Below are 27,175 nucleotides of genomic sequence, written 5' to 3' on the forward strand. Positions count from 1 at the left end.
ACAAAAACAAAAAACCCACACACCAAAAAACCAACAAAAACCAAAACCCAAACTTATTCCCCACCTAACCAATTGCAGCACAGACTTGCAGGATATTGCCATGAAAATCCTGCTACAAAGATAAAAGGGACTCTTCCGACTTGCAAGTATTTAATTTTGAAGGCTGAGGCTCAAACAGGCACTCTGTACTGGGAGTTGCCTGATGTGTCCAGACTGCTACCAACCTTCAAGAAAGCTTTCCACCCCAGAATGTTTTTTCCAGCATCAGAGGGCTCTAATGTGAAAGCAGCTGTAAAACTCACTTTGGCTGCTTTTGGATACAGGCTAAGACAAACATAGTGGAGCCTCACACAGTAAAATGGACCTCCTGGCTATGGAGAACCAAGAAAAAAAGCCAAAACAGCAGAAAAACAAGCACAATGAAATCACAGACATTTAACTGCAGGCTGGCTAGGATATGTAGACTTCTGTAGAGAACATGATACTACATACTTGGCACAGGGCTACCTGCACAAGTAAGCAGCGGTCATATATTTAAGAGAGTCATAGTTGAGAAATGTTTCTCACATAGGCTATGGGACATAAGTCACATACTAACATAATGGGACATAGAGAACACTGTTAGACTTCAAAAGTTCTGTTCAAGTATGTTCTGCAGGTTTCTTGGAAAGTTTTGCTTTGAAACATCAAAACAAACAAAAGCTTTGGGAAAATAGAACTTTTCTGTAACGTCTCTGTGGAACATTCCTGTGAGAATATTCTTCAACCTTTTATAGGTGCCCTTCTAGCAATATGATTTGGCTGAATATTTAATGTAGCTTGTTTCATGGAAAAAAAGTGAGGGTCAACCAAACTAAACATTTTTGCAAGTCAAAAAGAGCCATATCATAACAAGAGCAAAAAAAAAAAAATCAGCCTGAAGTGTTTCATCCTAGCAAAAACATGATGGTCCGTTTAACCATTTTAAACAAACGGAATTAAGTTTTTAAAAGAAAAATATTATTCCAACTGAAAAGCTGAGATGTTCAATAATGTCAAAATGAAATGCTTTCAACTGCAGTCATCTTCAACACTGTAATATTATTACCTCTATGGTAAAGCTTGCATTTTACCTTTATGTTGTGTATCAGCATGAGTAATAAAGCACTTCAGCACCTGCTATTCCTTCTGGTGCCTCACAACTTAGCCACTAACATGTGACTCACTGCCTCAGTGAGTAACACATCTGTAAAATAGATCTATTTTCTATCAAATCCTACTACACCAGTGTAAAACTTTATTCCGCTCTCCTTCCCACCCTGTCTCCCCTGTGGCTGCACTCTTCCCTACCTACTGCCAGAGGAATGCTGCGCATCAGCACTTCTCAAACAAAGGTTATCTTAAACACTGGTGTGAGCTTCACCCCTCAGTAGGCAACACAAGTGCTTCCTTGAGGTAAATTAGGAGCGTTTACATACAGACCTCCTGCTAGCAGGGCAGTGGGAACAATACTTTCTGGCCAAAGTGTAGAAACTATCAGCTGGAAAAAGACCTTCCCAACAACACAGCTGGATCTGGGTAACCACAACTGTCAGGAAAAATCCATTCAATATGCAGTAATATTAAAGAATGTCAAAGGAGCTGACTTGTTGTAGGTTAGTTTTTAAAGTAAAACTCCTTGGTGCATTGCCAAAGTGGATGAGCAAAGAAGACAACAAATCCAGATTTTGGATTGCAGAACTACAACAGCTTTATTGGACATCTGCCTGCTTTGGATAGGCAGCCTACATGAGATACACTAAGGCCTCACATCAGCGTTATATCACTTTTGCACTAAGGAAATTTGCCCCCAAATACTCACTGGACTTTCCAAATGTCCTAGATTGAGGAAAGCAGATTATAAGATTAGTAGGTCACAGTAAGTCCATCTGGGAAATAAAAAAGGAAAATACACACATATGGTTGTACCTAATATATATATGTGTGTGTGTGTGTGTGTGTGTGTGTGTGTGTGTGTGTTTTAATTTTAGCTCACAGTAACTTATATAACCTGACTCAACAAGGATTCCAAACATCAGATTTAAAATTCCCCCTATAACAGTCACCCTCTACTACCACAGTGGTGTTGCTTCATGAACAGACCATGACAGCTGCTTGCAATCAGAGAGTGAGTACACCCTATTTCATGGTTGTTTTGTTTTAAAAGTGGAAATGAAAACAATTTCTTAGCTGAAAACACCAATAAAATTTAAGTAGATAGAATGTAAATACCAGACTTGGAGCTTGGAGACAAGTGGAAAGATAATAAACACACTCTTGGTTTTGGAATAGTTTCACTTGGAGCTCAGCGCTGACTTGGCCAGACCTGCTGAGCACATCATCTCAAGAGGCAGAAGAATGTGGTGCTGCCCCAGGGCAGAGATGATAAGACAGCCCGTGCTGAGCCCTGCTCGACAGTGCCCACAGCATGCAGCAGCTCTGCACATGTCCACCCTAAGGGACTTTCACCTCTACCACCCTGTCTTACCCACCTGGCATCTGCTTCCCACCAATACCACTCCTTACAGGGGAAGCCTGAAGAAACCAGACATTTGATTAATCTTCTTTGTCATGGTTACTCAGTCCCATTATAATCCAGCCTCCAGTGAGTAACAATTACTTTTTGTCCAATTGTAAAATATTATCTATAGAAGCAGAAAACCTTTTTGCCCTTTTTCTGGACAGAAGAATTCTGGGCTTTTGAATCTGGATCTCTCACCAAATTCCTTTGTTTTGAAGTATCCCAATCTGATGCCAACCAATCCTGATCTTGGTTTATCTGAGGAAGGACAAAATATCTACAGCAAGTAATTCATGCCTTCCTTATGGCAACAGGGAAGGGAAACAGCAGAAACCATACAGATGCATCCTTTACACATACCTGGGCTGCTTAAGCTACACTCATTGCCCTTTCTCCAAACTCTTGCCTTTGTCCTTTCACAAGTGGGGCTTACTATTAAATGTGGATTAGACTACTGCCAACTGCAGTTACAAGTACCACAGCCATTTAATGCCACACAAAAACTCACTTCTAGAGGAGATTAACTATGTCCCAGAAGAAAGAAGTCTTCTCATGCGTAAGAGAATTAAACATGAAAAGTCCTACCTAGAGATAACTCCCAGAAAACTTATTTTAGCACAAGCAGTATAGTAGCCATTTGATGTACTCACCACATAAAAAAAGGCCAATACAATACAGGCCAAATGACTCCCCATATACCCATAGCCCTTCTGAAGGCACAGCTTTAGGTGCAACTTAGAAAGCTCTATGTTGGTTTTGGCTTGATCACCTTTACCCATTTCCCTTGTACCTCAAACTTACCAGATCAGACAGATCACCAATGTACACAACTTCTGGATATACACTGTGGTGGAAAAAACTCCCAGGTGTAGAACTCTCCACTTATGGGTTTCTCATAGCCTGCCTACAAACTGACTGCAGTATTACAGACCATTTTTTGTAATCATGGAGGTTAATTAAACAGTAACTCTTTTAGATGGTATAATTAAATTAGCTCACCTGTTTTGGCAGTCTAGGTAACTGGCTAATGTACTCCTCACAAACCAACTAGTCAATAGATTATTGAGATGTAAGGTGGCTAAGAAACTAAACTTGAACTTTCTGTTTTCAGAATAAATCAAAGACACTGATGGGTTAAGTATAGAAGTGAATGTCGCCAGTATCTCCTTTACTTTGCATCTTAAATGTTTTTGAAGCATATCTGTGGCACATTATTTGCCTGAAAGCCTGTAAGTTGTACAAGGATTTCTCCTATCACAGAGTTTACTCAGTACTGCCGGTATTGAAGGAGGTATGGATCCAAAGCAACAAAATTGAACCAGGTCTGCCAAAGGATTTAGTGATGTTGCATTCAGCAAACAGATACTCAGTTTTAAAGGAGTTATCAGATGTGTATTACTGATCAGTACTCAGTGCTGCTCACACAGGCAAAACAGATTACATTATACTGTAAGTACATAAAATCAGACATGAAAAGCAAGTAATGTGTATTTTTAAAATGTCTTAAATCTCTGGATCTAAGCTAGTAGCATACTATCAGTATTCTGGATCAAGTTTCTTGGAGCATCTTGCAGCAGACAGATGGAGCACTAGACCTTGGCAGAGCCACAGAACTTGCATTATGAACTGAATGTTAAGCTCTCAAGAAAGATGATGTGTAAAAAGCACCATTGTTTTCTTAAGAATGTTGTTCTGTATCAACGGGAAACAGAAAAGAACCTGATTACACTGGAATCCCCTTAACTGTAGAAAATTTTCTTTCCTGCTTTCATCTTTTCAAATAATATGAGCTACCCAATACAAGTAGGGTATCACTTAACAAAACTTTGGAGGGATGAGCTCCATCCACAAGGAAAATTATTCCCTTTAGCATCCCCGTGTGTTACAGATCTCCTGCATGATCACCACATATTATGCAGAGACACTGAACGGTTGAGGGAATGCTGTGTCCTATATTTAATGGTCTCTTGGTGTCTACTTTTGATAAATCACCACACAGACAGAATCTGATAACTATTTCACCATAGCACATGGACACATTACAGAATGCTCCAAATTAATGATTGCTGTCCTTTTGTAGGCCGTGACAGCAGACATTCAGTCAGCCAAGCAGCCTGCCTTACTTAGGAAAAATAATTTGGTGCTGCTGAAGAGCCCTCTTTTTGTTTTTTTGACTCCCACACAGTCTTTAATTGTGAAATACCTTGGCTATTTCTGTGTTTTCTGCTACCATGAAAGTGAAGCTGATGTTCACCAGATCTGTGCCACTGCAAACACACACGATTCGTCCTTCCAACTCATTTTCTGATTTTCCAACAGCCTCAAGAGCAGTTAGTATTTTGGGATCCTGTTAAACAGAATAAATAACATTACATTTCCAATACTTTTGTTACACAATGCATTATGGTAAAGAAGCATTTCCATCTCCATATACATTAACCTTTTCCAGTCATCTTAAATGAGTACTTGCATTCAGAATTGTTGTGTGTAAATGTGAAAAACAACATATTCTAACAATGAGGATCATGACTGTAAGAACTCAGTAATAAATGAAGTATTTAAAATATATTTTAGAAAATTAAAGATAACATTGTACATATTTCCATCACCAAAAATCCAGAAAATTTAATCACTCCAAGGATTGGAAATAGAGGAACAGTATTAACCTCCAAGTAAAATTTACCCTAATAAGGGTAAATCCATAATTACTGAGAATTATGATCTGTGTGACTTTTCGGCTGCTTCTTCATGATATGTTGTACAAGCTGGTAACTCTACTGAGGGTCAGGGGGTATAGATTTAATGGACATAAAGAGCAAGCTACTTATATAAAAACAGAAGTGAAATCTGAAGGATGTTGGTATAGTTGTCAGCACATGAAGCATGGGGTTACCTGCACCACCACATCTCATGCCCCTTCTCTGTGGGGAAAAGATTTTAGTCTGTATTCCCAAGAGAACTACTAAGAGATGGTTATCTAAAGTTAACACAGAAAACACTTAACACATGAAAGTGCAAATGCAGAGGTGCTAACAGACATCTTGCTTCTTAACAAATTCTCTAAACTAAAGGTCTGGAGGAGGGAGACCCACAATTCACTTCAAAAAATTCTCAATTTTCCTTGTGAAGAATAACACTGGAAGAATTTCTAAAGTGTTGGCTTCTTCCAGAACTCCTAGCTAGTATTTTTGTTGATATTTTACATATAGGAAGAAAATTTGGAATGTGAAACTTTTTTTCCAGATCTCTAAACCAAGTATCACTGTTAGAAAAAAATTTTAAAATCCTGATAGGTTCTCTTAATGTCTGATGTTCAGCTTTTGCCTCAGCCCAAATGCTGATTACTCTATTAAATCAGAAAGACCAGCTTACAAAACCTTCCCACTACAATCATACCAAATCACTTGACTTTAAAACTTAAAAATTTTAGAAAGTAACCACAAAATAAAAGCTGTGTTGCTGGTATTTTTTAAAGAAATCAGCATCATCCTGCATTTCACCTTCAGTTTAGATAGTCTTTGTTTAAATGAAAGGTATAAATTGACTATAGAGTACCTTTGGTACAGCTCCAAAACGAACACTGTTGATCAGGGAACATTCTAATACCTGTCCTTCCTGAAATGGCAAAAAAAAGTACAAGTTCAAATGTCTGTTGACATATGGCTCCATTAGGAATTGCAGCAAAAATAAACACTGAATCTTATTTACAAACACTGTTAACACAAAACACTGTATTTCCCTTTTATATCAGTTTATTCCCTCTTAAATACTTCACTTTTGTCAATTCTAAAGGAGCAAAGGCTAGATTTGCAAATGAACACAATATTTAAGATTTTTTTAAAACCACATAGAATATAAACTAAGAGCCATATTATCTAATATATATTCCTGAGACAATTGTAATATACCTTTCCTTCACTTTTCCAGCTCAGAAAAAAGCCAAATTCATCCACTTGGAAAAGACAGTTGCTTTCAAAGACAAAAGATTCCTAGAAAAAAATAAAATGCAAAGCATTACGTTAGTCAGTTTGACAGATGTTATAAATTTTTTTACTGTTAAAAAATGAGAGATTGTTACATTTGTTCCAAAATGCCTTCCCGGAGAATATGCTTTTCCAAAGCAAGTAAAAATCAGGGAGTCAGGTATTTAAAAAATGACCATTTTTATTGATTTGTCTTTTTTGCTGTCATTTGAGACATTGTGATACACTTAATTTTTTCCTAATTCTTTGCAAATATGAAGATATGTTTAGTTCAACAAAAACAGTGATTCTTACCTATTAAAAAAACTTTAATGAACTGGAACTTTAAAAAATTCATTAAAAATTATTTGCTTCTAAATATGTGAAGGTTAAAAATTTGCAATTTGCCAATACCACTTTCAGGGTGAAATTACTACATTCCATTTCACCACTGAGAATTTGGAAAGCACTTTTCTTTGACTCTGACAGTTTGCATGTCACGAGCATTTTGTAGTCAAAGTATCTGGCAAGTAGATGAAGGATATTGATTTGTAGAGAAATCAAGAAAGAATGGCATACCAAAGAAACTAGATAAGGTAAAAAAAAAAATCAGATTAGCTGAATTAAAAAAGAAATTTTCTCCATACACCTTCAGCCTCAATTAACACATCATAAATTAAAATAAAATGCAGGATAACACTGTGCAGAATCAATCACTTTTTAAAGAACAAAAGAATCCAGGACTTCCTGACTCAATTGAAAACCAACAAGCAGCACTGCTTACTGTTTCAGACATCAGTGCCATCAGTTCCATGTTAGAGACTCAGGTACCTCTCTGAAATGCCATCTCCTCCCTTGGGGACACAGCAAGGGCAGTAGGCACATCAATTTATACATCTGTTTTTGAGCAAAAGACCTTGCATACAGGACAATTTGAATTTAGGTAAAAAAACCATGTAAAAACTCCAGTCCATGGAGTACACATTTAAGTCCACGTCCAGGTTACTCTGAGACATGTCCCCAGCCCAACCTGGAATGAAGGACAACATGGGGCAGCCACAGGAGCCTTTTTAGAGTCTGCCATGGAACAGGGCACCGAGTGGTCTGAGGAATGGTCACATTCCAGTCAGGTCTTATCCTGGATTTGATGCTGGGCAAGAAGTAAAGCAAATTCCTAGATCCATGGTTGTCTAATTTCCTTCAGCCCTCCTAGACAGGCACAGCCAAAGAGGATATGCTGTATTTGGGGTAACTGCTGCTTTTCACAGGACACAGTAATTACTGAATGATGTCTACCACTTTTGGCCAACATTTTGGGTCCTCCAATGAGATTTATATGTTTTAAGGACTGGCACACTGCAGTTTTTCATCCAAGTAGCAATCAACTATGTTAATTTTACAGGGCAGAGGAGGTGAGAAAGTATAAAGCTGCTGCACCCCTGTCTGGGCTAACACCACTATCTGTGAGTTTCCTGCATGCACTGCTCTGTCCATCTTTCCCCACCATAACTTCTATTTTCCTGCATTCACCCTACCACTCATCCCTGATGAGACCTACTTATTGCCAGACACCTCAGATTTACTACTTTTACAGCCATCAGAATCTCATTTCACATAAAAATGCAGCAGGCTACCAATCAAAAGCAACTCTCTCTTGCATTTCAGAGAAAGGTTACTCACACAAAAAAAGAAAGGCAACTTCTTTTTTTCATTTACTGTATCCCCATCTATCAAAAAGCCCCTGATACACCAAAAATGATCTCACAATGGTATACATGTAAACTGCACTCATGTTGATGGTTCTACCCTATCCTTGACCTATTAATCAAATTATTACTTCTGCAATATTTCTTCTTGTATGGTAAAAACACACCTAACATCATACCATGTAGATGCAACATGACCAGTAAGATTCCTAATCATGTCTGATTTTTACTTTCCATATTCTGCTGGGATAACCCTGGTCCAGACTCAGATTTTTCAGCAGTCAAAAACAATAATGCTTGGCTCAAAATATATTTCCACAATTTTGTAATCCTTCTGCTTAAGGGACTCATCTATCAGCAAAAGCTGGATCAAGGCATTGCTCCATGTGAAAATGACCCAGATTTTTCTAGCAACTCAATGAAATTTGGCCACGTGTTTCCTCTCATGCTGTACTAGAGGTGTTTAGTCACCCAGACTCTGTACCAGGATTTCTGTGTCCCCATTTTGCACTGACCTGCTGTATGACCTTAGCTCACTTTCTACGTCTCTTTTCCCCAACATAACCTTTCTGTTAGGGTGCAGAATTAAGCACAGAAATTCCATGAAAATCAGAAGCCTAGATCTGAAACATTTTCCTTAAAAATTGCAAGTAAGTGTAAGGATTGGATCTTGCAATGTTTGTATAGCATTTCTATAAAAATGGTCTCTTCCTTGGGTAGGCTATTTAGTCAGCACCACAAAACAATTAAGTAATAAACCATGTATATCATAAATCTGACCATATCAAACAGCCACATCATCAAGTTTACAGGCTACAGATCTTAACTTCTGAGTCACTGTTGGTTTTTACAGCCCTTGATGATTCCTGTAACCTTGCAGATAAAATATTCAGTTAGTCACCCAAGTGAAAAGCCTTTTGATGTTTCTAGAAGAGTCCCCTTCAAGGAAACAAACCAGGCTTCCAACTGTACCATTGCAAACCTGGAGAAAACTGCAGTAAAACTTGCAGCAAGCAGTGGAGTTACCATTATGGATGGACAAACAACATTTTGTTCCACATGTGGCAAGTAAGAACCCTGTTCTATAGGGTTTTGGAAGTAAATTCAGATGCAAAAAAACAGCATTGGGTGCTACCATGTGACCCCACATCTGTCCAGCATTATCTAGGTGCCTGCTGGGTGCATGACCTACAGTGCAAAAATATTACTTTTTGAGACGTTTCATTCACCCTATCACTACATGAAGGACTCAGGTGCCTCACTGAACATTCTTGATCTCACATGAAAATTTGACCAATTAAACTCCTTTTTATAACTGCCCGTTTTCTTTTTCTCTTCTAAGATGCAAGAGAACAACTATAGGCCATAACACCTCACTTGGATCCTTCACAGAATGAATTTCTGGAGCAGTATTTGATGAATAAAGCTTTGATGAACCTCCTTTTCTAAGGAATTTAATGTCCACTAGTATCTTCCTAGTTTATCTGCCCCTGAAACTGAAAACAAATGGTAAACCAACTATCCCTGTCTTGGAAGATCACATGATAAAAAATACTACTTGTGTATTTCGAAAGATGAGAGGAAAATACTAATATCTCTGAAGGCACTTAGCACGTATTTTCAATTTTTAGAGATTTCCTATCCAAACAAGATTCTCAAAGGCGTATCAATGCTAAGTACAAGCTAAATATCTCAGCGGATTATTTTGGCTAGCTGGGTAAAATGCCCTGTTTTGCATTCCTTTAATCGATTTGGATTAAAGCAGAGCTTAAAGCAGCATCATTGTAATCATCTTTCAGACAGAGTGCAGTTAAATTTTCTATAGAAGCTAAACCCACTCCAGATCTCAAATGATGCATTTGACTCAGAATATGAATGTTTTGTGATCTCTTACTTTCCCTTGAAAGATGCAGGTCCTCAGTTTATATATTTAAAAAAAAAAAAAAAAAAAAAAAAAAAAAGACATAATTCCCTCTTACCCCCTCATTTGATAGATGTAAAAAAAATGGAATTAGTCTCTTTGTTCAGTAATGTGCTTTATTACTCTGGAAAATTGAGATAAAAGATACTTTGATTGAAATCTGCCTTTCTCTTGCTCAGGGCTTATTCCAAATCACACAGATTGAATATATATTGAAGTTTTTCCTTTTAAAAGCAAAAACCTGTATAGCAATAAGGTGTGCTGATATTTCTTCTCCACACACATTTCTGGAGTTACTTGAAAAGTTTGTGCAAAATGAAAGCAAAACATAAAACATTCTGTTAATATCTACATATTTAAGAGGATAGCAAATGACATTCGACTGGCCTCTTACCTCTTCGTATCTATCAAACACTGCTCCATCTTGCATAAAAGAGGGAACTGGCTTCTGCCAGTTAAATTCATACGGTTTTGCCATGATTATAGAAGAAAAACCTGAAATGGAATGAAAAAACAGAGTTCAATTACTCTATTTAAAAGGAGTATTTAAAAGTCTAAGCACAAAAAAAAAGTTACTTCTTTCACTCAGATATAGTAAAATGTCACAGTGTATTTCCAGATCAAGAGTTTTTCTGAAAAGAGTATTTTCATTTCATAACTTTAAAATTGAAAAAATATTTCTAAAATATGTGTTTGAACTTAATTATTTTAAAAAACACTTACTCATTGGCATTGCCTTAGCCTAAATATCATCAGTTCTAAAGTATAATGAGAGTGGGGTTAACACAGCCCCACGTGACACAGAATAGCACAACCTGCAATGTACATGAGTGCTTCTTTTTTACATGAAAACATCAAACCCTAGACAGAGAGATTCTATTTTTTTTTAGCATCCTAAATTGTATACTACATAGAGAACACATGGTTTTCCTCTGTGTTTTGTATTTCAAAAAACATTTATGTTAAATCAAGTCCTGGGTATTTTCAGTAGTATTTTATATTTAACTCATGATATGCAAATTTAAGAATATAAGCAAAACTGTTAATTTAGAATATAATATGGAAGTCATAACCTATGGATCTACCATAAAGCCTACCAAATTATTCACTATACTTTCCAACACTTTGGTGTGTCCCAGGCTATGCTACTTTACACCAGAAAATATCTCAACTACATACTCTGAATTACTGGTTTGTTCTATCTGAAGTGACGGGCACCTGCATTGTTCCTGCTTACTATTGCCACCTAGGACACAGAGTAGCTTGGTTCTTTATTTCTTTATATACTGGACCAGAAACTCCTGCATGAGAGGGAATGCACTTGGCAGCAGAAGGTAAGACTGGCTCACGGATGTCACCACATCAGCTCTGGGAAGTGGTATATGGAGGATGAACACAGCACATGCTTAAAACCATCTGACCCCACATGCTGCTGCCTCTTGCAGTGATCAGAGCCTTACCCATCTTTGCCTGCTTCCCCTCACCCTTCTCTGACAGCCTTTATTTACTGGTGACTGTCTGCAGCAGCACCTTACAGGCCTAAGAGTAACCAGTACAGTTATATTATTTCACCATCACAATGCTGCCATCCAGCCCGAGCAAAGTCTGTCTAAGCACAAAGAATGAAAAGCATACATGAAATATACATACATAAAATTCAAGGAATCACATGACAACCTTTTTAATCTATGCTACGTAAACCATGTTTGTAATGTCTCTTCATGCTAACTCTGATCAGCACACTGAAATATTACCAGTTAGGCAACAATGCTTCCACAGTGTTCTTAGACAGAAATGTCCACTTTGACTGAACCTTAAAGCCAGAATAATGTGTTATTAAAAAAAAAAAAAAAGGATAATCTTGTCTAGCCATTCATCCAAAAATATTCTAACATGAAAAAGAACAAGAACTCAGAGGATAATGTGGTAGGAGTCCACCCATTAAAAGCTTTAAGAATGGGTATTGTGATAGTTTTCTACAAAAAAACATCTCTACTACTAAAAAATGTAAAATAAATCTCGATGCTGCCCATCTGTATCTCCTGTTCCTATTTTGGTCATTGATATGGCAATATAAAAATACACATCAGTTCTCCAAAGTATTAGGAACAAGACAAATTATCTCATCCTCCATACCTGAAAAAATACAATTTTACATTTACATACATACCACCATTAAGTGTTCATTTTTTTTGAAAATGGGAGGAAAAAAATCAAAATAACGTACATGTACTCTCCAATTGAAAAATAAACAAATAAAAAAAAAATAAAAGGAGGCTAAACAATATTTAAGACTACTCAACTGTACTTTTTTTTCCTGGATGAAGGGATGAGGATTGATTTGAACAAAATAGAAGATGTGGAACTAAGTCAAAGACGTGATCAGCTACACTCGATATCTTATCAAAAGCCCCTCTTTCTTTTTGCCATCCCTGGGCGTTTGGCTTGTACCACTCTAAAAGTTATAATACCTCCTGAGGACTGTGAGATATTTTGAGATGCATTCAGGGGATGTGCAAAATTACTTAATGTTATTAGTTTTTAAAATACATTTACAATTTTATGGTCTCTTCCAGTTTAGATCAGCATAGAGCTGCTTTTTCCTCATTCCATGGTGGAAGCTGCATGGTAGGACAGCCATCCCATTGCAGTAGAATGATGGTATCTTGTTCTACACAACTCACTGACTTAACACAGTAGCTCAGTATAATCACATCACCTTGAAAATTTATAGCTTTTCCTTACAGCAAAGCAATGCTTAGAGAAACACAGCCTCAGAAAGCTGTTTCATCACTTCACATGCTTTGTTAGTTGCAATCTTGAAACCATAACCAACAAAACCCCATATGAAACAACAGATCCTCAAAGGTCTTCAGAACTTAACCTTTAAAAATACACACCTGAAGCACGGAACACATTCCCTTAGCAGTTTAAATGACTTCTACTATCAGAACATTACCAAGAAGAAAAGTTACTTTAAACATGATAGGTAGCTCATGCAGGAATATATGCTGCCAGCATGTGAAGTCCTGAGCAAAGCAGATGCATTTTGTGTTAAATCACAAGAAATGGGATGATACTCTTAAGACTGTGAAAAATACTCTTCCAGAGTTCCTAGCACGTATACATGGCATTTATCCTTTTTTACTGCCATCGAGCCCCATATAGACAGATTTTAAAACAACTCTGCAACTGCTCTGAACTCCTGTACAACACACATCATAATATTCCATCCAGCACCAGACACTTTGAACCCTGGATGTAAAGAGTGCTTGATCAGACACTTATTTTGCAGATAGATTTAGCACTACAAACATGCACATTATTACCAGTCTGAGGCTTCATCATCCAGTCAAAAGAACATAGCTCTGCAAGAAATCCTCCTTTACAGTTATCTTTTCTTTGCCTGGGTTCTCACAGAGTATGAAGTTGTCTCCTTATTTCATCACTAATAAATTAAAGGGATCAAGTGCTTCACTTTGTTCTGTGATGCACATTTTTCAAGTCCTGGAGTCAGGCTGAGCCCTTTCCACTTCTCCAGCTGCCTTTCTGAAGTCAGGGGTCTGGATCAGGACACAGTACCCCACAGCCCTCTTCATACAAGGCAGAATCACATGCATAAGCTTGTGATTCATACAAGCCAGAATCTTATTTGCATAACCCTCCATTTAGCTGCAAGAAAACATGATTTATTGCTCATAATTTATCAGGCAATCAAGTTGTCTCTTCGGGGACACAAGCTCCTTGCTATTTACCCTCTTACCAATCTTCCCTAGCTCTGCTCTCCTGCTCTCTCACAGGTCAATACAGTTTACAGATGAACTGAGACAGATGAAGTGTGAGGGAGAGATGGCTTGAGCACATGTAGCAAGGAATCAGATGAATTGTAACAAATAAGATTTTTTAAGCTATATGCTTTGGCAGCTGTGCAGAAGGTGAAGAAAATTCTCTCTGCCTTCAGAAAAGCTTTTTTTCAGCCTCTCATATATCTAGCACTTCTTAAAAATCCATTCTTCCATGAAGCTGTTAGCTTTTAGGATCACAAAAAAACCCCAAATACCCCAAACCAAAAAAACCCCCCAAATATTCCTCTGCCACTCTCTGGAGCTCTGTTCACCTTTAGAAGTTTTTAAGCAGCTTAAAGAAAGTAAAAAATGAAAACAACCCCACCCACCCATCAAACCTGAACAAACATGACATTCTAACATTCATATGGTTGCAAATATTTGGATGCATATAGTATCACCATGATGAGTCAAGAATTACTCTCTTTAAAGAAATTTAAAAACACTGAAATGTGTGGAGATTCAACTAGGAGAGACAGAAGATTTAGGAATTAAATATAAAGACAGTAAAGTTTTGATTTTAAAAATTTGTAACAGCCTTTAAAAATTAAATTTTTTTTTCTTACTTATTTAAGGTTCCTACAGTATAAAAAAGCCTCAGAATACATACCATTCATAAATGCAAAAAGAACACTCATATAAAACACAGCTCAGGACTTCATCAATGACCACAAGGGAGAGGTAGGTGAAGTCTCTCAAGTGCAATAGTAAAATGCCTTTTGAGCCATCTCTCTTTTTATTCAACACTGATTTGTACCCAAGAGATGGATCACATGAACAAAAAGGACCTTTGGATTCACCTGGAGTACTAAAAGAATGAGGACACAAAATTAACCATAACCAGAATAGCATTATTTAACACACAAGTCTTTCTCTTTTGTCAGCTTGGGTGTACTAAGCTAAATCTGGGGTGTGGGAGGTGAAGGGACTACAAATCCTGCTTTTTTTCATTCTTCTATCAAAAGAAGGACAAGGTGTGGCTGAACAGGAGGAGGAAAGGACTCTGTTAATACAAAGCAGACAGATGTTTGGGGAAAGAGGTTATATTCTAAACTAACCCACAGGGCTTGCTAGCATGATGGATAGGATACTTCTTGGATCCCATAAACATCCTGTCACTGTTAAGACACTTTTGGAAAGGATGGCAGTATTCCTCTGAGCTGATCCCCTCCTATCCAAAACATTGTAGCTCCCCATTTCCGCAGTTTGATTTGCCCCAAATATTAAAACATTACTTGTAATTTTAAAAAATAATTCTTATTTTTGCCTCTACAATGAATTGCTATTTTCTGAATAAAAAGTGAGAAGGCTCCACACTCTGTATTTGTCATTTCACCGCTTACCTCTTCAAAACACACCACCTAAAGCTGGACCAGTTACTATCAATGAGGGTTTCAAGGGCAAAGTATAAGCACCCACAGAACATTGTAAAGAGTTTAGTAATATTACCTAGGCACACCTATTTTTCTTACAGATACAAGGAAGTAATTTTAAAAAAAATAAACTAGAGGTATTTTCCACTCTTTCCCCCTTGAAGTACAAATACCTTTCACCACCACTCCACTTTGGGAAACAAGATTCTTCATAACAAAGACAACCAGATCTCCAACAGCAGATGTCTATAATTTCTTGGGTTTATTATGGAGCTCATCCCAATCCAATAAATTCACCTGCAGTGCTGTAGACTAGAGTGAGGGACTATCTGTAAAAGCCTAGGCAGACAGTGCAACACTAAAATTCTTATAAAAATCCATTGCTCATTTTTAATTATGTTCTTTCACATGAACATACTACAATTGTTTCTAGAGATTTAGAGGAAGAAAACACAGATCTTCTTCTGTTTACTCCTTGGCTTCAAATTTATTTGGTCCTATATGTACCAGCATTACCTTATGCAAAATGCAGAGGTAGGGTGATATTTAAAGACTAAGCTTCAGTTTCTATGCTAGAATATAGAATTCAGACTAAGGTTTGAAAAAAATTAGAAAATAAAAGGCACTGCAGCATGACTCCAATGTAAAAAGGTAATGATGATAACCACGCTACTGAATGGCTGTGGTATCTACACTAAACTGTAAAGCAATTCCAAGATTTTACTGCTCTCCAGGCTCTTAGTCAAATTCTGTTGTTTGTTAGTTTTTTCTATTTTAAAATTATTGCTTTTTCAGCAGGATCTTTCTAAATGCATTATTCCCACAGCTAATAAAAGCAATTAAAAACAGTTCTCCCAAAAACAAGGTCCAGAAGGCTTATCACACAAGGTGAGCTGCCTGCTGCAAAGCTGTGCTTCAGGCTAAGAAATGTTTCTGACAGCAGAAAACAACAATTGCTGTGCTGAAAAAGAGACAGTTTTGACTTAATTTAAGGTCTGAATTGATGTTCAGTCATTAGTTATCTGCCAAAAGTGCTTGTCACCCATACATTTTTTGGGATAAGGGGGCTATTCCATTTTGAAGTATGCAGAGACATAGTGCTTAGTAAATACACTTTCTCTGGTATGTTTGCAATATTATGAAAAGAACCTGTTCTGAGAATTAGAAATGTATTTAAATCAAGCCATTACAGAAAATTTCTCAGTCAGATTATTCACTCCCATCTAATTCCTATAAACTTCTTATTTGATTTAGAGAGAGCTTACTTAACAGGGAATGAGGAAAAAAACTAGGAAGACACATCAGCTTAGCTTACCCAGTGAAGACCAACAACTTAACCCTGCACACATGGACACACAAGCCTCATAAAAAATGGGCTTAAACCAGTGTTTACAGTGGCATCAGGTATACTTTAAAAAAGAGAAAAATTGAAATTTGCTCAGGGAACGGCCTTCCATAGAACTCACAAAACCCTCAAACTTCATTAATTCTTAACAATAAATGTGAAATAACAGCCACTACATACATAATAACTTCAATGCAAGAAATAAGATATCTATTTCTTAGAAATTACATAAATTCTTATGTTTTACAAAAAAAAAAAAAAAAAAAAAATAAAGAGCATTGATACTGGTTGTAATGTTATACTATCACTCCACTGAAAAACAGAAAGACACTGAGCCAGTCTCATCCTTGGAACAAATACTTGTATTCCCAGAAAGGTAAATTATTTTTATGCTCAGCAGTAATGTAAGTCACTAGAGCAGATTTTCCCTTTTGAACTAATCCAAATTGATCACCAAAGTAATCTGAACTCATCACATAGCTTCTGATAGGATTGGTCCTCTCGTGCCACCAATTGTAAAATCTTAGGTACTCTTGCAGACCAAAATGAACCTTTAGATAGGTCCACTTGAAATACCTGAAAAAACAACAGCAGCCTGGCAATTTCAACAGTGATGTGTTAAAAATAAAAGGTAAGATTTAACTCATAGTCTACATGCAAACTTCTTCAGCAATAACAGAAACTCATTTATACATACTCCTAGGGAAAGCATGACCTGAATACTAAGCCAAAATGAAGAGCTATCGTAACTGGAATTTAGTAAAAATTAAAATGTTAAAAATAATAAACCATAAATTCAAAACCATAAACTTTACTAGATAAGTTATTTTCATTGTTGTTCTTTCCTTCTAGTGACAGCAAACTTAGTGTTCACATTTTCAAATTTTTACAATAGAGGCAAAAGGCAAGGAGAAAGACACAGATCTTCTCAAAACATGAGTTCAGGAGGGGATATGACCATAATGCTACAAAGTTTAGCAATCTGACTCATCAAAAGATACAATAAATGACAAATTATTTTCATTGACACATAATATGCAGTATCCTTTTAAAAGCAACTCTACTTTTGACTTGTGAAGCGAACTTCATTGAATAATGTGTGCATATGGTGAAGAGCCTTTCCCTGGAACTTTCTGTGTTTTGCCTCATTCCAGTAATAAATATGAAATTGTTTATAAATGTTGAAAGCGCTACAGTTTTATCTTTAACTAAGCAGAAGTGTTAGAGGTGTTCAAATTTTATTTTCTTTTTACTGTAATGTCAAGCATCCCATTTACTGGAAGCCACCTCCTCTCCAGGTAGTAATAAAGAATGAATTGAATTTTTATGAAAGCAATGGTTTTCATAACAGTTGTAAAGATCTTTCTGAATTTTAAATACATGCTACAGCATGTAATGTATTTATACATTACCAGTATTTTGATTCAACCAGCAGTGACTTTTATTAATTACTTCACTCTGTGGCTTTCAATTGAAGACACTGTTAAAACAAAAACTACTTCATAGACTAATTTTGAAAAATTACAAATATGTGGCACTTGCAAGATACCTCAAGTATTTTTCTGAATTACTTAAATTCAAATTCTCTCTTTACAGCCTTTTAAAATCTGACACCTTGTATAACTACAGCAATGCTCCCAAAAGGAAAGGAACATGTCAGCTTTACTAAAAAAACAGAGATTTCAATATGCTCTTGGACAAGTAATACCATACTTATTTTCTACAATTGTTTAATCTGTTGATGACAGATAACATCTTTTAAGTTAATGAGCAGTGTTTCTTCCTTTTACTTACAGCTATCTGATGTACTTGTGTCAAATATTTCAATTAAAATCATGAGCAATTTTAACATCTAGAATTTCAGTTCCTTCTTTTTTTAGCCGCCTTTTCAGTCTTAGTGCTATAAAAGGTCTCAAGTAGAAGTGATTCCTGTACTTCAATGTGATAGGAAGACATAAACAAACATCTGAAATTAAAATCCTAAGAAGAATTCTGGTGGAAGTACAGATAAACACCAAACTGCCTTAAGTGAACATCATTTCTGTTATGAATGCAAGAGTTTGGGGATCCCAGGACATAAAACAACTGCAGAATTCTAAGATCAAATTATTAACTACAAATACCACAGAAAAGGCAACAGAAACTTCAAAATTAGCAGTTTTCCATTTTTTTAAGTGCAATGAAAAGTTTTGGAAGTAACACACGCTAGGACCACAAAAAAGACCAAACAAAACCTAACTACAAATATCAGCTGCTCCATGACCATGTCCTGAGGACACAATTTTCTGCTTCCAAACAGACTCAGACTTTGTATTAATAAAATGTAATGAAAGGTCAAGATTACAATTTTGTAATAACTTCTAAAGCTTTATGTGTTCAAAATAATCCCTTCTATGGTCAGGTACTTTAGTTCAAACCAAACTTTAATAAAGTTTTGACATGGATTAATGTGAGTTTTCTCAAAATATATTCTAAAAACTAATAAGCTGTGAGAAACAACAATGTTATCTTAAAACTAAAATTAGGAAAGCGACATTAAACTTTGCAAGGTCCAACTCTGACTGGTTTTCTAGATGATTTCTGAGAAAACAAAACTGAGCCACATTGCTGGCTTTCAATTAATTTCAAAGCTAAGGCAATCTTTCACAATCATTCCAGGTCTCTAAATGCAGAAATATAAAAAAGCTGAGTTCAGTAATTGGCAGTTGGGATTGCATTAAAAGTAAATACTTGTTGAAAGTTCAAATTAATTACAAATTTCTTGATACCTTAGATAAAACCTACAACCTACAGTAATCATGAAAACACAGGGGGTTTTATTCTTTTCAGGTGAGTTTGTCATTGTGCATTTGAGGCCATGACACTGGTGAGAAAATTTGTGTATCTATCTTAGAAGTCTTAGTGCTTCTCAGATTTCACCTCAGCACCCAGCTTACACCCTAGAGACAGAAGGTTTTGCATCTCCTTCTTTAAAGGAGAGAAGATAATATGCCATAAAAAGTAAAAAAAAATGGGCCTAATATCTGTGTTTGCTCAGTCCACTCCTTCCTTCCTTCCTTGCACCTGATATCTTTTCTCTTGCTCTCATCACCCTTTACTTCCCCTGTTATCTTGCTTGCTTGCATGTTGGCTCATGCCCTGACTTAAGTCTCAGCTCAGAGGTAGGGGATTGCAGGCACATCATTAGCTGGTTGTAATGGACATTATCTGTCACTCTTCTAACAACCCAGCTCCAGGGGCTGTGGTAAATTCCAGTCCTGGAGAGCAGAGATTTGTAGATGCAGCTTTTACTCCTTCCTCAGTTCTGTGACACAACTGGAGCTAGACTGGATATTATGAAACATTTCTTTACTGGAAGAGTTGGGAGCCAGTTCCAACATTTGACCAGGGAATCACCATGATGGAATCACCACCTCTGGAAGTGTTCAAAATCATGTGGACGTGGCACTTAGGAACATGGTTTACTGGGCATGATAGTGCTGGGTTGATTTTTAGTCTTGATGATCTCACAGAGCTTTTCCATCCTTAATGATTCTATGAGCTCAAGTAAGAGCAGCAGCAGAGCAGCTGTAACCTGCTCTTGCTAATATATGGCTGGAACAGACTGAAATCTTCCCAAGAGATTTAGTGTTAATGGTTGGTTGATTTCATTTTATTTTTCTGCCACGATTGCAAGTTCAAATCACAGAAAACACAAAGAAACAGAACACGTTAATGGTCCTTAATAAAGGCTCTTTCTTTGATTTCTCCCATTAAAACGAGGAAAAGAAACAGACATGGTGCTCATGGTGTGCAGTTCAACACTACAGTGCAAAAAGCAGCTCTCTGGATTGGGGTGACATTTGTCAGGTGGCAAAAAAATAATCAGGAACTGCCTGGCCTAAACACTGTTTTATAAGCTCAACTTGTCTATTTTCCTCACTCTGTAACTCTCTACCTGTTGTATGAAGAAACAACATTCATTACCATTTGCTCAAGAAAAACATGGCCCCTTTGGGCTAGCTGGGACACAGAGCACCTGGGTTACAGCTGATATTTAGTTTGAGTGACCTGGATCCTGGAAGAACTTTGCCATTTCCCATTTTCCTTTTTTTCCCCTCTAAAACTAAAGCTAGCAAGACTTGTCTTAATTACACACTCAGTGGTGCTAATTTTATATACTTATATATATGGAGAGTTTGAAAGCACTGACAGCAAGGTGTTCCAGAGCTAGAAGTTATTAATGTTCTACACCTTTGATCACCAATAACATTCAATATTATTAACTCATTAATAAATAACTGGTCATTTCTCTGAAAATGAGATTGCCATAGTTCTGATGACAATGTATCACAACTGGACAAGGCTAAAAACAAAATGCTGCCTATATTCCAGAGATCTAGAATCCCTCCTTCCAGCAAGACAGCCACCCAAATACAGGCACCCATGTCCGAGATACACTGCATTATCAGCTATTTATAGCTTTTTTTTTTCTTAGAGCTACAAGAGAAAAAGCAACTGTTTCAGGACTTTAAATTATTACTATCATCATCATTACTTCATTATCATAGGTAGGTGACAGAGTAAGCTTTTCTTGTAAATCTGTTTCAGCCAGATTTCTTTTTTAAATGTCTGCTGTGCCACCTCCCAGAAGCTCTAAAAGCAATGGGACAGAATAAGAAAGACTGTGCAAGTAATGGGACCAAGGATAAAAAAATAAAAGTCACCAATCCTTTAGCTGGTAAGCCCATAGTTAACTATAAATAGAAGACAGGGGTGTATAAAATATGACATCTCTTTCTCTCACTAACCCCTGCTTCAGAGTAACAGTACAATCTGCATATATGTTTCTGCTAATCAAATACTGAAACAACTTGTTTGACAGTGCTAAGTTTCTTGTCACATCAGTCCTTATTGAATTGACAGTTGTTGTCTCTTCACTGTAAAATGAGACTGCATGAGACATCTGAGATAATTTTATCTGATAAGACAGTTCAGATTGCTAATACAGTCATCATTGAGGTATCCAGTTGCTTATATTACTTGAGAACAATGTCCCTAAAATGTCTTTCTGAATACTGATGAATCACTTGTTTAAAAACGGACCAAAACCAGACATGCCAACTATTAAAGAGAGGGGTGAGAGAGCATTCCAAGCCAGCAGCCCATCCAAATCTTCCCACTGGGTGCATTTTGGCTTGTTCAACTATTCATAATATATACCTGAAATTTTTCTGGAGGAAAAGACATTTTAATTTTTGTATTGCTCTAAATGCACTATTTGACACAGCATTTCAGAAGGGATAAAAATAAAAGTGTTGTAACCTATTTGTCTAGCATGGAGACAAAAAGGAGAGCCTGTCTGCCAGTCAGGAGTGCTGGTATGGCATGTTGGCATACACAGCCCATTTTGAACATTCATTTGACATCTCCTCATAAACAGAAGGCTTTACAACATGCTGAGAGGTTCGATTTATTCAGATTTTTCTGGGCCAACTGGAGATACCAGAGTCAAGGGATAAATCTAAAATTCCTAAGACCAAGATGCAATTCTGTGTTGAAGAGCAGGAAAATAACAGGGGGAGCTGTGACTTCTCCAGGTCTCCTCACCACTGTTTTTTTTTGTCACTTGCTGCTGGGACCTCCAACTTCTACTGAGGTGGAAAAAGACACAGGGAGTATGAGTAGAGGATACTTTTGCCCTCATGTTGAGACTGGTACCTTAACAGCACATGCTCACATAGGCAGGAAGATAAGCATTTTCTCTTCTCTCCTTGGAAAGGATGGATTATCAGGCTGGAATATGAAGACACTCTTGATTCTGGACAGCCATTGGTGGATAAAGAAATGAGACAGATGTGTACAGTACAACAGTACAAGAATTGAAAATAGAAAGGAACAAACAAGAGAAGAAATACAGAAAGTAAGGATGGGATGGTGACACTAATGTGGACCTAAATAGAATGAAGCTCTCTAGCAGGCAAATATAGCTAGAATGAAAAAGGGAAGGTGGCAGCATTTCTACAATGCTTAAAAAGTACAGTGGGTAGTTTGGAATAGCTGAAATGGAAAGGATTTAGGATAGAACAAGAACGGCTATTTTTAGAGATTATTCCAAGTATGAAGCTGGGTTTCTGCAATAAGGCTGGAAAGGAAGGAACAGGGTACAATATACACAACAAAACAAAATGCTGGTGTCTATGTGTCCGGGGGGCTAAAGAACAAAGAAGTGGCAAGAACAGTGCCAACATTCCAGGCAATAGCAGTGTGGGGTTATTTATTGTGACAGCTTGGGAGTGAGGACAGCACAGCTCCCAGAGGCAAGGAGCTCAGCATTCCCCTGTGCTGCAGACAAACCAAGAGACATGTGGGTGAAAAGCCTAGGAAAGTGAAAGAACAGATTCTAGATGAGATGGTGGAGGTCAAAGTCAGATAGGTCCACCTGGAAACCATCAGATGCAATGGAAACCAATAGATGCAACTTACTACACCATAAAAAATGATAAAAGGACCCCAGCAGAGACAGAAAGAATATTTTGTCATTTGCACTGGCTGCAGGCACTGAAGCAGTCTGTGGTGCTTTAACTTCTGCTGCTGTTACCCACTCTGGCCTTCTACAGCTTAGTAACAAGTGGCACACATCAAGATCAAGAGCTACGTCAAACAGCAGAGAAGGGTTTGGTAACAGGAAGCAGAGAAGGCTGCATAGGAAGCGAGGGTAACATTATTACTTGTCTAAACCAGCTTTGCTTCATGCATCACCATAAAGCATTTCCAGAATAATAATTAACATTGCAAAGAGTACAAATCTGGGCCCTGCAGAGTTTTCCCATAAGAAAACTGGTCAGCTAGTTTGGATCACTTTTCTTTCTGTCACATCCCTATTAAATGCTGCAGACTGTTTAATGTGATAAAAATGTCTAGACTGTTTTTTGACTGAAAGCTAAAGAAGAAAGTTCTTTGCCCTTGGCTAGAAAACTCTTTTGCTCCTTTCTTGGTAAGCACAATAATGTGCATGCTGTAGTTCTGCAGACCACCCTTTCTGCATGAGTACAACAAATGCATTTCTGGTATCTTTATAACTCATCTGAGATTTTTAGAGAGGAGCCCAGGGACATGTGAGGAACATAAATGCAGTCTATACATTCGATAATGTACAATGTTGCTTTTTAAGAAAAAAATCTGGAGCTTATAATCAAAGTGCAAATTTTGTTGAGGAGGAGAAGAATATGAAAGAGCACCTCTTCCAGTCCAGTGAACATGGGAAACAGAAAAATTACTTCAGAAGCTCTTTGAAAATTGATAATGAGTCAGCTGATTTGCTGAAGCAGGCAGTATAGGTAGATTTTAGACAAGAAATCCCAATGGGCACATGAGAAAAAGTGTTGTGACATGAATCAATGTGCATTCAATGTTTTGTGGTCCCTAGCTGCCTTCAGTTGCTCCTTATTTTTGTGTAACAAAACTTTTGACATAATTACAATCACTCTAAATTTGGATGCAAGTACACAATTTATACTAAAAATACCTCTGGCAGTGAAATGTCCCAGCACAACGAGTACCAACACCCTTCAGCCCTTTCTTTTTCAGCTCTACAAATCTGCATCTATGGAGTAGGTCACGGTCAAGGAACAGGTGCATCTGATTCTTGACAGCATCTGCAACTTGTGTGTTGGAAACTAAGCTGCACACCATGGAAAAAGCTTAAGAAGAAACACTATCTCTGGACACCTCGTTGTAGCTGACTGCCATAGGAAATATAACTTGCCAAAAGAATTAATTTGACAAGCTGATGTGACAGAAACATCACTTTGGCACAGTCACAACTGGACTGTGAAATCATGTACCAAAGTCCCACTTCCCATCTTCCTGATTCCTCAAGCAGTCTTAACATCCTGAGGATATTTTCTTTGTTTGCAATGCTCTTCATCCTCATCCAAGACCCTAACTAACTTCTGTTCTCTGTGACAGGACCAGAAAGTGCACTGCCAGTCTGAGCAGTTTAGACAGCTGACCACTCCACAGGAAAATAACTAAGGGCTTGGGAGTATCAATGGCATGGTTGTTTTAAGGTCAGAAAACAGCAGATTTTCCACATTAAAAAACTGTGGACAGAAAGATACTAACAGTAAAGGTACTGGCCCACCACTGAGCAATTCTGGTGTCCATTCTCTTTAAGATACTGTTTTTCTAAGGAAGTCAAAATGTTTGCCTGTTTAAAAGCAAGAATAGGGTTTTTCAGCATCAACAGGGAAGGCGATTTTCTTGTTTTTGAAGCACTCAGGTATTCTACAACTACATTACATAATGGAGAACAGACTGAGCAAGGTGCCAAGGTTTAAAATGTAACTCCTGTGAAATAACTATGCTTACAAGTTGAAAGCTTGGAGCAGGAACACTAGCACATTAGGTTTTGATGTTTTAGTTTGGGTTTTTTAGTATTTTTTTTTTCTGTTTTCTTAAAATAAATATTAACATAGGTTTTGTATCAATAAATCTTTCCTCTTGTAAGCACACTCTTCTGCAGTCTCATTTCTGTATAGTTCCCACCCATGTCAGAGGGTGCTTTGCATTATCATGTCACTGCTGAATTAAATCCCATCTTTGCTCCACAGACCCATAGTTCCATCTGACTGAAATGGCTCACATAGTGAAAAGGGAATGGACCCAGCTGGTGCTTCTCTGGAAGCCCCATGCCATCACCAGTAACACAGAGAAAGCTCTACAAGTTTTTTATGCTGAGCAGCTGGCAGAACCCTCCTGAAGGCAGGCACCCAGGCTGTGCTTACTGAGATACCAGGTTGTTGGCAAGGTTTTCTTGGATGGGAGACAAAAGCAGCACAGGGAATAGAAAGGCTACTGCTTCTCCTGAAACAGAAGTGGCTGGCACAGAAGCAGAAAGAACAGATTTTTATAGTTACAGCTTTTCCTTCTGAAGTTGCATTTCTACTGTTTTCTCCAAAATCCTGATAGCATGGGCTAGTGAAAAGTTAATCAACATGAGTGTTCCCTGCAGTAAGCAAACTCAGTTGCATAAAGATTTGTGTGTAAGAAAGTATGAAATAACTATGATCACCTCAGAGTATTCTTGAATAGCCACATTAAGGGCACAGATAGCTATTAGCTTTGCATACACTGTCCCTAAGTCAATTGTTACCAGTGCAAGACAAGCACTTATTAGCAGTAACCAGAGTAACCTAACTGCAGGAAAAACACAAAAATGCAACACACAGCTGCTTGTGTAGAGTACAGCCTAAAAAGGGGCCTCTTTGGAGTGATCAGGGATGATAAAAGGAGCTCACCCTACTCCCTTTCACTGAAAAGAGTGGTCCTACCCCTTGGCAGCTGCTTCCTTCTGGATGATCCAGATCCTGCTAGCCCAAGTGATCCCACCGTAGCTATTTCATCTCTGTATGGTGATGGAAAGCTATTCACTTGTTATTCTCTGCTAGCTTCAGGCACTGTATCCTGGTGACACAGGAGGCAAGTCATGACCAGAACCATCACACAGGAAAGACTGGCAATGTGTGGCTGTGACAAGCAAGGGCACCAATTTTTCTGGTGGCAGATAAGTGTGATACTGGGGCAGCCAAGCTGGACTCACCCATGTTATTGGGAAAGGTTATTGGGATTTTGAAAACTGGCTGACTTTATGCATGCTTTCTCTCAGCACTGATTCTTTACAGTACATTTTTTCAGGATTGTGGTCTGACGTAGCAATTCTCAAACAGGTGCTATTTCTGTAAATTTTACAGACTGCGAATTCTTTTTAAGTAGGAATTTACCTGATTACAAATGGGGTTTAAGAAGTTGATAGGTGTAATGTAAAAAAGCAATCCCACAGCTACATCTGTCATAGCTGGCAAGTTGAAACACATTTTCAGGCACTACTGGTTTTTTGTTTCGAATTAAATTCTCTATGAATCTAAAGAAACAGCAGATTAAGCAGAACAAAGACAAACCAAATTTATTCTTATTTTGTTTTTTTTAAGACATAGTTAAAGAATAACTTGATTTTAAAGTTCAAGATGGCAATGCTTGAAAAATCAGTTGACTATAAGAATATGCAGGTGCTGGATGTGATAAGCAGAGAAACTGAACTTGCTGTCGGAAACCCAAATTCGTACCCAAGATGATAAGGTATATTCAGGCAAGCCCACCACTGTGGCAGAATTATCAGATTTAGGAAACAAAAGCCACTCTTTTCAAGCTTCTATAATAGACAGTGCTCTGTTACAATTGAAAAAAACACACTTCCTTTTGCTTTCAGACTAGGTTCTGATAGGCACAAGGTAATACCATTTCTATCCAAATCTGCCTTCCTTAAAAGGTATGGCTTTGCTTTGAAGCAGAAGGATGAAACCAGGATATAAACCAGGATAAAAACCAACACAAGATCCAAAGCTAACAAAAAAGTACAATGACAAATAAGAACTCCAGCCATAACTACCTGAATCCCTATCACTGTCATCTCTGTCAGGTGCCACACTCGAAATTTAGGAACA

General features: G+C 37.5%; 1 protein-coding gene across 5 annotated transcripts in view; it reads right to left on the reverse strand.

Moving 5' to 3' along the window:
• PLCB4 (phospholipase C beta 4) overlaps positions 1 to 27,175 on the reverse strand; it is a 196,408-nt gene that overhangs the window by 76,053 nt on the left and 93,180 nt on the right. For all 5 annotated transcript variants that reach the window (XM_071740292.1, XM_071740295.1, XM_071740293.1 and 2 more), the window contains exons 3-6: positions 10,523 to 10,623; positions 6,448 to 6,528; positions 6,095 to 6,154; positions 4,743 to 4,886 (exon numbers count right to left, since the gene is read on the reverse strand). In XM_071740292.1, coding sequence (XP_071596393.1) covers positions 4,743 to 4,886; positions 6,095 to 6,154; positions 6,448 to 6,528; positions 10,523 to 10,606 — 369 coding nt within the window. In that variant the 5' untranslated portion in view covers positions 10,607 to 10,623. The remainder of the gene's footprint in view (positions 1 to 4,742; positions 4,887 to 6,094; positions 6,155 to 6,447; positions 6,529 to 10,522; positions 10,624 to 27,175) is intronic.

This window comes from Heliangelus exortis, chromosome 3, assembly GCF_036169615.1.
Source record: "Heliangelus exortis chromosome 3, bHelExo1.hap1, whole genome shotgun sequence".
In the NCBI taxonomy this organism is placed as follows: Eukaryota; Metazoa; Chordata; class Aves; order Apodiformes; family Trochilidae; genus Heliangelus; species Heliangelus exortis.